This window comes from Electrophorus electricus, chromosome 4 (genome assembly GCF_041902795.1).
Source record: "Electrophorus electricus isolate QZ-2024a chromosome 4, ASM4190279v1, whole genome shotgun sequence".
Classification (NCBI taxonomy): Eukaryota; Metazoa; Chordata; class Actinopteri; order Gymnotiformes; family Gymnotidae; genus Electrophorus; species Electrophorus electricus.
This window is the reverse complement of record NC_137500.1, coordinates 36,037,396-36,050,574: the sequence shown is the minus strand read 5'-3', so window position 1 is coordinate 36,050,574 and position 13,179 is coordinate 36,037,396. Positions and strand designations below refer to the sequence as shown.

Sequence of the window (13,179 nt, the reverse complement as noted above, 5' to 3'; positions counted from 1 at the left end):
ACAAACAATAGTTTAAAATATAAAACTCGAACGTATATGTGACTTCTCCGTCAACAAACCATTAAGGTTGCTGGTTCAAGTCCTGCCACTGTTGGGCCCCTGAGCAAGACCCTTAAGCCTCGGTTGCTCAAGTTGTACTCAGTCATAATTGTAAGTTGCTTTGGATAAAAACTTCAGCTGGATGCCGTAAATGCAATTGCTCATAGCTACTAAAACAGACAATTTGTCATTGTGAAGATAAGCAAACATCTGGTGGTTTCTAAGCGGTTACACCCTTTCAGCTGTGAGGATCGCGATAAAGAACGAAAGATCATTTTCGCAATTAAACGGCTAACTTGCAAAGGCTTGTATCGCCAAATTGTCAAACAAATTAAAACTGATAGTTTGTGAATCCAAAAGGCGAAATCCATGGATGAATCGCTAGGAAAACCTGCAAGGTGCGCTTTAATTTTCCCCCAAATATTTCTGAGTATAAGATATAATATGATGACACGGTAACGCTCCGCCCTATAAATACACAGATAACCGTTCAGAAAACCTCATGACGGTTTCACGAGACCACCGCATCGGATACCGTCTGGAGCTACAGTCCGCTGCTTAAAGTTAACTCCTAGAATAAAAGCAAAGATCAGTCAACATGGTAAGACACAGGCCTGCTTTATTCTGCTTTATTTATCAGCAGTTATGAATAGCTGTTTTCTCGTCCTTTTATTTATAGATCTTTATGTATTTATGTATTTTCTTCCATATTTGTAAGACTTTGCTATGTTTTTATATTTTATTCCTTTTGAAAAGTTTACATAACCGTACTATTTTACCTTACCAAATTTGTACATACGTTAAAACAAAGACTAATACTACTGACAAAAACAATCACTACATTTAGCTTTATTTAAACTGGTACACTGTAAAAAAAAAAAAAAAAAAAAAGTGCTTTGTAATTTGTGTTATAAAACCTATCACTAAAGTCAACTGCTCACCACCACTTATTAAACAATAACAAAAAAAAACAAACAAACAAAAAAAAAACCTAAAATTGAATGTTTTTAAATACATTTACTTTTATAGCATTTAGCAGATGCTTGTTTCCAGAATGACTTACAACTGGGCTTAGTTTCTCTTATGCTAGTATATTAGGCCTGAATCTATGGATACTATTAATCTAACAGGCACCTCTAGATATGTGTCTCATGTTTCATATGCTGTGCTTCAGCCCAACACCATGCCCCAAGCCTACAGTTAGGTAAACATATCAATAAAGGCATATTTTACAATGGGTCCTTTAATATTTCTCCCATGAACATAAAACAGCACAGATGGTTGTTACTGGAACAGTGTAAGAGGCAAGTTCAGGCTTCAAAAGTATTTCACATGTCCATCGGTAAATCAAGCATTAATCAGTCCCCACAAAAGCTGCTTCTCTGTCACACGGTGAAGGCCATGGTAACTGGTAAAAATAGTCCCCTGGCTGGTGTGCATTACTGAATGCGCCACAGTGTTATGAGGTTGCAGTTTTAGGTAGCTAGTTCTGGAGGCTGAGGCGTGGGTAGGGTGTATGGGGAAAGCAAAATCAAAGCAACATGTTATTTCTAGATCAGAGTTTCTATGCTAGATGTACGCTGTGTCTATTATGTCATTTTAAACCTCAAACCATTCTGATCTGTTCTTTACAAAAACAAAAAACAAAAAAACCCAGTGAGTTTCCATGTATTTCCCCTCACAGGTTTCTCACCTAACATAGTCCAAGATGTAACAGTTCTGATATATATTCTAAATTATAATCTGCTACGTAAAATACCCTGAACATCTGTGCTTTGAATCAACTGCCATCCAAAAGTTCTCACCTACAGCCAAAGCCTGTAATGCACTCGTGTAACACCTTTACTACCGTCTCTCATCTGCCCCCAGCGTGAGTGTATATCCATCCACGTGGGCCAGGCAGGTGTGCAGATGGGCAACACCTGCTGGGAGTTGTACTGTCTGGAGCATGGGATTCAGCCTGATGGTCAAATGCCCAGTCACACCCCCGTGGGCGCTCATGATGACTCCTTCACCACCTTTTTCAGCGAGACAGGTGCTGGGAAATATGTTCCACGCGCCATCTTCGTCGACCTCGAGCCATCAGTCATTGGTAAGTCAATCTGGCTTTGGGCCCAGTGGTTGATATCAAAGGTGGCATTGCTAAATCTGCAGATTTGGAGATGGAGATGGAAATGTTTTGTTTTGATGTTTTGTTTGGGCTGCAAACCTCATGCTGTATGTTCAGCATGTTTCCCTTCTCGTTCTTTTTTTTTTTTTAAATGAATACAAACATAAAAGAATTTTAAAATAATTTCATTGAACAGTATACAGCAGTTATCGGATGAAGTGTTGGCAATGTAACATGTTGTTTCTGCTTGTACTCTTTTGCCCAGATGAGGTTCGCACAGGGCCTTATCGTCAGCTCTTCCACCCAGAGCAGCTGATCTCTGGCAAAGAAGACGCCGCCAACAACTACGCCCGAGGACACTACACCATTGGGAAGGAGGTCATCGACTCAGTCTTGGACCGTGTTCGCAAACTGGTATGAAGGAGCTTGGTCTAACCATGAATTATGTTGCATTAGGTCATGGGCTAATATGACTTATTAATCCATAAGCAGTATTTATAATTATTTATTATTTATGGTCTTTATTTAGTTGGTGTGATTATCAAGTACAGAAGCTTAATAGTGTCGATGTTAGAAAAAAAAAAAAAGGTTCCTGAAAGGTTCATGGTTGGAATTGTGGGGTACTGCCCGCAGTTAATCAGAGAAAATGCCTGAATGACATATGATGTTCCAGAGGATCCTTATATTTTGAGAAGGGTTTGTCATGCCCAGGAATAAATTATATACTATATTTAACACCAAAAGGATTACCAGAATCATAAAGTATTGTTTTGTGTTGGTCTTTCTCACATACTGATCACAGACTGACCAGTGCACTGGTCTCCAAGGCTTTCTGGTGTTCCACAGCTTTGGTGGAGGTACTGGTTCTGGCTTCACCTCCCTGTTGATGGAGCGCCTCTCTGTCGACTATGGCAAGAAGTCCAAGCTGGAGTTTGCCATCTACCCAGCTCCCCAAGTGTCCACAGCAGTGGTAGAGCCCTACAACTCCATCCTGACCACCCACACCACCTTGGAGCACTCAGACTGTGCCTTCATGGTGGACAACGAAGCCATCTATGATATCTGTCGCAAGAATTTGGACATTGAGCGTCCGTCCTATACCAACCTCAACAGACTTATCAGCCAAATAGTGTCCTCCATCACTGCTTCTCTGAGATTTGATGGGGCTCTGAATGTGGATCTGACAGAGTTCCAGACCAACTTGGTGCCCTACCCCCGCATTCACTTCCCTCTGGCCACATATGCTCCTGTGATCTCTGCTGAGAAGGCCTACCATGAACAGCTGTCTGTTGCAGACATCACCAATGCCTGCTTTGAGCCCTCCAATCAGATGGTGAAGTGTGACCCTCGTCATGGTAAATACATGGCCTGCTGTCTCCTCTACCGCGGAGATGTTGTACCTAAAGATGTCAACGTAGCGATTGCTGCCATCAAGACCAAGAGGAGCATCCAGTTTGTGGACTGGTGTCCCACTGGTTTTAAGGTTGGCATCAACTACCAGCCTCCCACTGTGGTTCCTGGAGGAGACCTGGCTAAGGTTCAGAGGGCCGTGTGCATGCTGAGCAACACCACGGCCATCGCCGAGGCCTGGGCTCGCCTGGACCACAAGTTTGACCTGATGTACGCCAAGAGAGCCTTTGTGCACTGGTATGTGGGAGAGGGCATGGAGGAGGGAGAGTTCTCAGAGGCCAGAGAGGACATGGCAGCCCTGGAGAAGGACTATGAAGAGGTGGGAATCGACTCTTTTGAGGAAGACGAGGAGTTTGAAGAATATTAGCATTGCTCATAAACTGTACTTCCTCAGAACTCTAAAATAAAATGTAAACTGCTATTTGTAATGATAAAAATAAAGTAGCCATAAAAAAAAACTATAGGTCTGTTTCAGTTATTGAAACCTACAGTTCAGCATTGTGATTTATTTTCCTGAAATATAGATTAAAATCAGTGCAAAGAAATGTCAACTCTGCATCCCATACCTTTGATTAATGCTTTTGTGCACTCTTGTGGTTATGCACCATGGGTATGATTAATTACATTTTAATAAGCAGAATAGGGCTTCATTTAGGACCTCTCTGATTTTTACATGTCTACTCAACAAAGAAAAAAAATACTTAATTGACGTATGTAAACATGTCCCTAACGCTAACCCTACAGAGATGATATTGCATTGTTACAGTTACACCACTAGAGGGCAATATGGTCATAAGCTATTACACTTTCAAGCACATAAGTCTGAGAAAAACCTGAGGAATTGAATAGATGGGTTTAGTTACCATTCCGTTATGCAGGGAAGATACATATTATATAGGACACATAAGACAAATATTTTAGAGATTTATTTTGTTTATGAAAAGCCTTTTCAGTGAATTCAGTGAAGCAGTGTGGTTACCGTGCTGATGGAAGGAGTAGCACAAACTAAGCAACCAAAGGCCAGTTTGGTTCTCAGCCCTCTGTTAAAGATAACCAAAAATGTTTCTGCTATGGTCCTGTGACTAACACATCACCGACAGCTGAGCACTCCCCACCTTTGTGCACTGGCCCAGGTGCATCTCTGTGTCTGTGTGTGTGTGTGTGTGTGTGTGTGTGTGTGTGTGTGTGTGTGTGTGTGTGTGTGTGTGTGTGTATGTGAGTGTGTGTGAAACGATTTGTCTACTGGGTTGTCATTTTGTTGTTAGGAATATTTTAAAATATGAGAAGTGCCCATGGTTTTACCTGGGTGTTGTAGTAAAGTGCTCTGACGTTTCTAGTGTTTATAGAACTAACTACTTGCCTTTACAGAGCTAAACTACTATAAACTACTACTATTAAACTACGTGCTTCTCTGTTATTATAATAAAAATTAATATCATATCCACTATATTTCTTGCCTTATTTTATTATTTGCCCACATGTACATGCATAAATAACATCTGTCATGCAAATGCAAATTCCCTTAATCATGTAGAAAGTTGGCTGATTGTGTTTGTGAAGAGTTTTATTGTTCATTTGAAGGTATCAGACTTCCCTGCTGGTGCCTCTTGGCTGGGAGCAATCGCCCAGAATCGGCTTGACCTGCAGATTTATAGCTGTCAAGGTCAGCAGGATCAAAGTGATGTCGTACCTCAGCCCATGTGCTGATCAATCGTGCTAAGCAGCCTCAAACCTACACACATGGAGATGTAGTCAACTGTACCACACACACACACACACACACACACACACACACACACACACACACACACACACACACACACTCACCCCATGTCTTGATCAATCATGCTAGCAGCCTTAAACCTATGCACATGGAGATGTAGTAAACTGTACTACACACACACACACACACACACACACACACCCCATGTCTTGATCAATCGCGCTTGCAGCCTCAAACCTACGCACATGGAGATGTAGTAAACTGTACTACACACACACACACACACACACACACACGCTCACCCCATGTCTTGATCAATCATGCTAGCAGCCTTGAACCCACGCACATGGAGATGTAGTCAACTGTACTACACACACGCACACGCATCCCATGTGCTGGTCAATCATGCTAGCAGCCTCAAACCTACGCACATGGAGATGTAGTAAACTGTACTACACACACACACACACACACACACACACACACACACACACACACACGCGCGCGCGCGCCACTTTCCGCAGTGAAAAGTGCAATGAATTACTCTTTGATTAAGATTTTCACCAGTTACGATGAAAATGTACTGTTCCCTATCAGCCTACCATCCATCATGTTTTATTATGTTTTATTTAATGTAGTTAATATACACCATTCTAGACCCTGAGTCATGCATTAGCAAATCAAAATATATTTTTATGCATCATAACATTTCATAACTAAGAAATGTGTAACATGCTTCACAACTCTACAGATGTGTGTGTGTGTGTGTGTGTGTGTGTGTGTGTGTGTGTGTGTGTGTGTGTGTGTGTGTGTGTGTGTGTGTGTGTGAATTTTCATCCAGTTCTGTGTTGGTTTATTGTTCTTCCTTTAGTGTGATGAATCGAAGGGGGTCCATAAAGTATTCTTGCAGTGTATTGATCTGGTGATGAATCAATTAGTGAGTTATTTAATTAGTCAGGCATTATGGGTCAGTGTTGAGTGCCTTTGATTGCATGGAGTTGACAGGTCCTCCTAAATCACCCATTTGTGATGGGTGTAGTGGAGGAAGTTCTTATGAAGACCAAACAAATGCAATGGATGAATAACAAAATTGCATCTTACACACGATTGTTAACGACTTCTGTCACTAGATTGGAATCCAACATGTTTTCTAAAGCACTGGGACCACGTAACCTTGAAATGACAGGTAAATATATTGGTAGTTACTGAGCATTGACTTTGGAATGTTATATGATGAAGTGTGCTACTCCATTTGATGGAAAAGCAGACACAATGCTGGCTCTAGTACTAAAGATATATTCATGGCTTAGTTTTCCTGTGTAAAAAACACGCTTGCTTTTTAAATCCACTCTCCTTACTTTGTAATCCTTAACTGTAATGCACGTTTGGGCAGGCCGCACTGTGAAGCTGCGACGTGCCAGGTGCACTATGCTTATTGTGTAATCTCATTAAGCACATTCCTCCTACTGCTTTCAGATAGGGCCCTGGAGAGCAACCCCAACACAAAGGCTGTGAAACAGCCACCACAGATTGGCAGTGGCATTCAGCTGTTAGCTGATTACACTGATCTCGTTGATTTGTTACAGCTTTCCGGTCACTCCATCCCTAAAGGTGAACACTTTATCTTTATATAAACACACAAGGTAAGGAGCACCTCTGTTCCACTCGGTAATTAAATTAAAGCACTCAAAGCACGAACATAAGTATTTTTGTGATAATCAATTCTCTTTCATTGTCCAGTGGATCAATACATGTCCATATTTGTTAATCTAATTAATTATCACCCAGCCTTTGGTGTTGCTATGACCTGTAATATTTCTTCCAAGGTGCAATGATTGACAGGTTAGGTGTAAACTGGAGTACCTGCTTGTTCTTAAAATTGTTTTTAATCTTTGATTTGTTGGTTCGTTTGTTTTTGAAATGTCCGATTAGCAGTTTAACAGTTAACTCTCAGCATCTGCTGTAATATAGATACGCTTATATTTACCCAAGTGAGAATGTGGATTAATGGTATTTGAAAGAAGATAGATTGCAAAAAAACACGTGTGCCAACGAGTGTCGATCTAAAATGTTGAAACTGTAAAAACTGCTTGCTGTATAGAAGAATTAATATTTGCGGGCGGTGAATAAATAAGTAGCTTGACAGGGTCTAATTGGTGGATCAGGACTTCATTAAAGCTGATCCAGGGCAAAGGCGGTTGAGATTACGGCGCTTCACTGAGAGACGGAGAGGAGTGTCACTGGCAGGGGGAATTAGCTGATGAATGCGTCCACTACACGAGCAGCGGACAGAGGAGGAGCCGGCCTGTGATTAATGCACGCTTGTGGGTGGTGAAGTGTTTGTGTATTGTGCCACACTGTTGTCAGACAGTGAGTGAAATGTCTTCATCAATTTGTACCCATTATCATGTCAATAGGCAAAGTGGGGGGGATGTGGGCATTAGACTGTCCCATCTGCATGCTTTTGCTCTTCAAATAACCAGCCAAAGGTGGAGCGTGCTCTCTCTCTCTCTCTCTCTCTCTCTCTCTCTCGCTCTCTCTCTCTCTCTCTCTCTCTCTCTCTCTCTCTCTCTCGCTCTCTCTCTCTCTCTCTCTCTCTCTCTCTCTCTCTCTCAGTTTCTGTCTCTGTCTGTCACTCTCTCTCTTTCTCGGAGTCCTCTTACCGTAAACCTCTTTAATTCCACTGAAATAGTGTGCTGACAAGGCCCTCATGTTGATTAAACACAAACTCTGTCGGTGTTGCCAAGAAATTGGTAGGCCACTTGTTCTATTCATTATGGTTTATGGAGGGAACGGTTCCACTGTGAATCGCGCCTCCGTAAGCCTCGAGTGCACTGAATAAGTGGGTACCAAGCACAGCGTGAGCAATGCTCAGCATGATATAGTGGTTGTAGGGAGATTCCTCTCTCCTCTAAGATTCTAACCTCTTGAAGTGTGATGCAATGCATAGCTTCAATGTTACTAATTCACATGCTGTTGATGAATTGCAACACGAGCGTAAAGCGGCTCCCGCTTAAATGCTGGGACTGGAATATTTCTGGACCAGCTTTATTAAAGAGCACAACTGTGACACATACCAGTTTTTAACTTAATGCAAATTGTTAAACCTAAATTAACATTGTACTTGTATAAAACTATCACACATCGCAAACTTTCCTCAGCCTTTTACTCTTTCAGCAGTTGCCCATTCATAATCTGCGGTCAGTAGAAGCAGTTCAAGGGCAAAGGTTCAGCTTGCTGGTGTTTGCTGCCTGGTGCCTGGTGGATGTGGGAACGCGTGATCGACGGAGTGCTCGCCTCACCGTTACCCGCCTATTTTAAGGGACGCAGTAACAGGTGTCTTATCAGTGAGGTCTCTCATGCCACAGGCTCTACCTCAAGCAGGAGTTCAGCTGGAGATGTTTCCCACAGAAATGGTTCAGACACACACCCATTTCTAGAACATTATTGGCTTGTTTCCTGGACCTTCTTGGAGTTCGGCCCAGTCGTTGGCTACAACGAGCCCTGATAGAGAACTGTCTATTTGGTGGCTTCTTTAAGACTTTACTTCATTTTTGAATATGGAGAAAAATTGTTTAGAAAATGGGCCCTAGCAGTCAAATATAATGTTATACATGAAGAACATGCAGATTTGCCTGTTCAGATTAAGGCATATTAGATAGACTGGATCTATGTGTAAACAGCAATGCTAAATTAGAATTAATGACAACAGTTCAATCCTTGATCCTAAACTGTTGAACTAAAGAAACACTTCAATGTGAACACAAGACATATTATGGCACTGCACCACTGGCAAACATTGTTAAGGACATTTACACATGAATATGTATTGCATATAATATTTCCTTTCAATGGAAATATTTCAGCAATATTATTTACGAAAATCATTCACAGTAGATCTTAGTTAAAGTAAATTTGCAGGGCAGGCTTGATTAAATAATCAATTAATCCCTGTTTAAAAAAACAAAAAAAACAAAAAACGATGTTCATAGAGTGTATGCATGTAACAAATTAGCGATTTGCATTCATTTCTCTTACTCTGATGTCTAACTATAGTGAATCAACGTTTTGATTTATTTATTTTTTTACATTTTCAACCAGGTTATTTAATCTGAATGTAAAATGCAAACACACCATCTACCACGACATAGAGCTGTGGTCAGAGGGACGTGTACTGAACTGGACTGCCCATCAGTACTCATCTCCATGTTTGGTCAAGAAGCCAGCAGATGTGCTGCCTCATGTCAGCCCAGGGTTTTAATTAGCCTGACTGCAGAGATCTCTGGCTGCTGAGATTTAATTACACTGGCCGCCTGGATTTCAGTCCAGATTTAAAGCATTCGGAGGTTAAGCAGTCTAACAAATGGCTTTTTTTTCCCACTAATAGCAGCCTTTTGGCTCACGGCTGGTGCTTGTATTCTCCCTCTCCACGCCTCAGTTCCTCCTCCTCTGTGTCTTCTCCAGGTCAGTCAGCCAAGAGATAATTGAAAGATGTCCAAACAGTAACCGCTTATCTGCCTGATTGACCCAAAGCCCTATTCACAAGTAAGCGACCAAGTGACATCTGTTAACGCAACTTGAAAGGAAATTGCAGGCCACATTTGTTTAAGGGGCTGCAACTTGTTTGTTATTGCTGATCCTGTAAAAGTCATGAGCATTGCCGCTTCCTTGCCAAACAGGATACAAATAATTTTCTATATATTAACTATGTGCACATTAATTAAAACAAATATTTTGTTGTAGATTAAAACAGAAGCTTATCAATGTTCTTTTTAACCTTCCTGTTTTGTTCACCAATTAACAATAGATGACCTACTAATAAATTACTCTGGCCATTTATATAGATTTTATAGCAAAACAACATATTGTTTCAAAATAGATAATATATCTTCATCTCATTCATCTCATCTGACTCCTTCTATAAAAATACATAAACTAAAAAGTCCTATATAAATAAAGATAGTAATTATTAATATAACATTTAGATAAATTATATAACATAATTATGTAATTATTCATAATAATGTGCATAGGTCTGTGCACAGGTGTGAGTGCAAATGAGAGATGTAAGCAATGTCCCAAAGATTAAAGCCACTTTGTTTCATTTAAGACAAGGCAGCAGCAATGGATTGCACTGCACATTTGATATCTAGTTCCTGAGACAAAAGGACTGAAATATAAATACAAGAGGCTATCTTGGGGCTTTTTGATGGGTGGGGATAACATATGCACTAAATGTGAATTTTATTTTTCATTTTCATTGCAGAAAATGAGATAAACAATTGTAGTTTCATGCTTGTACATAATATTATTTCATTTCTGGTAAAATAAATAAATCAATAAATAAAGTGACATTAGACATTTTGATCCAGGCAGGATGGGGGTTAATAAATGAGTGACTGTATCCCACATTCATATGGGTAGTGCTGCTTTTCATCTCTGTCTACCCACTAGCTGATCGTTTGTGTTTGAGGAACAGGGATTGCATTGACCTTCCCATGTTGAACTGCTGAATGCGAGTCAGCTATGTGCTTTTCTCAATAAATCATGTGTCTTAATCAAAGTAGAGACCTTCTCCATTACTAACACGACGCGCCTGGTCCCAGTGCGCTTAATGGAACTATTTATTTCCTTAATGCAGCATTCAGTCTGCGTTGCTGCGCCCTAAGGCCATTGCGGCGTGGCAGAGACGATAGGTGGAGGTGAGACAGTAATCGGGGGTGAACAGGGAGCGTGGATGGGAGAGGGTGGTTATAATCAGCGAATGAAATGAATTAGCCACGGACAGCTTCCCTTCCAGGTTGGCAGAACTGCGTGACAGAACGAGTCATTAACTCATTAATTCCTCCGATAACTCGGCACCGGTTCGCCTTGTCTTGGCCCAACCTGTCCATTTGTTAAATAAGATTCTGCTTTAGAAGGTGGCAGGCCGCCACCTCACACAGCTCTCGTACGAGCGCAAATAATGTGTAGAATATGAATACAAAGCTTTATTGTTTCCGGTATGTTGCATGGACATATAGACTTCAGAATCCCATTTTGGGTTTGCTCGAACTGGATTTTTGTTGTTGTTGTTGTTGTTGTTGTTGTTGTTGTTTTCTGCACAGGGCACTTTTAAAATGCATACAGCAGGGCGGAACGCGCACAGGCCACATCGGTTCTTTGACTTTGAGAAATGTAAGGTCACTGCCGCGGATAACATTATAAATTAGCCAGTGGAGATTTGCTTTTGGATGACTGTGAGGTGTCTTGGCTCAGAGACCTTTATTCTCCCCTCGCCCTTGACTTCAGAACCATAGATCACTGCTGGCCAGATCATTTAAATATACCTGACAGCACCATTTAGACTGAGAGGCACTTCGAAAATTGCCAGGGATCTGCAAAGCAAATATTGCATTTTTAACGACAACTTTAGGCCAGACAAGCACAGATTCTTAAAAGTGCATAACATTAGGGTGCTAAATATGTTAATGAATTCCTGATGCAGATGCTGAAATTTATGGATGGCATTTTTATGGGGTAAAAGCAAACACATAATCAGAACAGCTAAAGATATATGGTACATGCAAATTGCATTTGTTTCAAACTGCTCTTGATTATAATCTGTAAATATATGTAGGGTGCATAAGTACATGGTAAAATGGATGTGATCTTTGTGTATCTATTTAAACCTTCCCTTTATATAATGCAAAATAATACAACTTGCAATTCTTTCTTCATTGTTTTGTCCTGTGTTTAAGCACTGTTTTCCCCAGTCAGCACAGGCGGATGCGTGCGCTGTAGTCGACTAAAATTGTTGTGATGAATTACTACTGTTTATTCATCTCATTTCAGCTGTCAGGGAGACACTCCTGATTAAAAACCACAAACTCTGTCGGTGGGTGGGGCAGCTCATCACTGAGCAAGAGCAGGTGCCATGGCTAGAACAAGCATGGCTAATTGAACTGTCATATTTAATGTTCTCGCTCACTCACTCGCTCATGCACTGTCTATCTCTTTCTGTCTCTCTGACACACAGGGACACACGGATCCATACAAATATAAAACATGGAAGAATGCGTGAGCTGTCTGTGGTGTTTCTCACATAAATAAGCACACCCAGTTATATGTTGGAGCAGTAATCTTGTGCAATCATGTCCTATCGCCTGCTCCTCAATACATACACACAGTTACATAGAACCCATGACCTTTATTCACACCTCTTTATTGTGTCTGCCAACCGATCTCTGCTCTGCCAATGAAATTCAGCACCTGCAAATAAATATCTGGTGGTACTATAGCAAGTTGCCTTCGTTTCAGACACACTGAATGACATTCATAAGTACACACAAAGCATAACACAAGAATAAAACTGCAAATGGAAGAATCTTATACTATACTGTACTACTAGTATAATGTTACTAATGGTATATTATGCTATGCCATTTATTTTTAGCCTTTTTTGCTTTGCTAAAAAAAAAAAAAAAAGCCTGTTGCTTATATTTTTCCCATGGAAAATCTTTTTATTATTCATTACTGAAATTCAGCATCTGTCCATCTGCATATGTGTTGCTATGAGGCAGCCATACCACCCACGATGCTCCTCCCTCGATGGGTTCTGCCGCACGGGTGTCTGAACCTGCCATGAATTCTCGCTGCGCAACAGATGCTCATGACAGCCTAATTATCCACTCCAAGCCTGCTCTCTGGGCGGCATGTGCACGTGCGCCTGTTCAACTTTCGGCTCGACTTTAACTCTGCGACGGGAGGATTTGCTGGTAATTGTCCAGTCCCACACCCCTCTAGCCTCCACCATTGTCTTGCCGTCTCTGCACGGTGGCTATCGTTAATCAAGCCATTGAGGGAAGAGCTGAACTCGCTAACCTGCACCGCCCCACCCTGGTTTCAGGGGAAGTTT

The 13,179-nt window shown here is 41.2% G+C and overlaps 1 protein-coding gene across 1 annotated transcript; it reads left to right on the top strand.

Moving 5' to 3' along the window:
* Nucleotides 1–522: 522 nt before the first annotated feature.
* Nucleotides 523–5,009, top strand: LOC113584283 (tubulin alpha chain-like). Its single transcript, XM_027021094.3, has 4 exons — nucleotides 523–640; nucleotides 1,909–2,131; nucleotides 2,415–2,563; nucleotides 2,952–5,009. Exons 1-4 carry the CDS (start codon nucleotides 638–640, stop codon nucleotides 3,924–3,926), a joined length of 1,350 nt encoding a protein of 449 aa, XP_026876895.2. The 5' UTR covers nucleotides 523–637; the 3' UTR covers nucleotides 3,927–5,009.
* The last annotated feature ends 8,170 nt before the right edge of the window (nucleotides 5,010–13,179 follow it).

Coding starts and splice junctions, on each gene's coding strand:
- LOC113584283 (XM_027021094.3), top strand. Junction 2,132..2,414: donor CCTCGAGCCATCAGTCATTG/GTAAGTCAATCT, acceptor TCTTTTGCCCAG/ATGAGGTTCGCACAGGGCCT. Junction 2,564..2,951: donor TGGACCGTGTTCGCAAACTG/GTATGAAGGAGC, acceptor TACTGATCACAG/ACTGACCAGTGCACTGGTCT.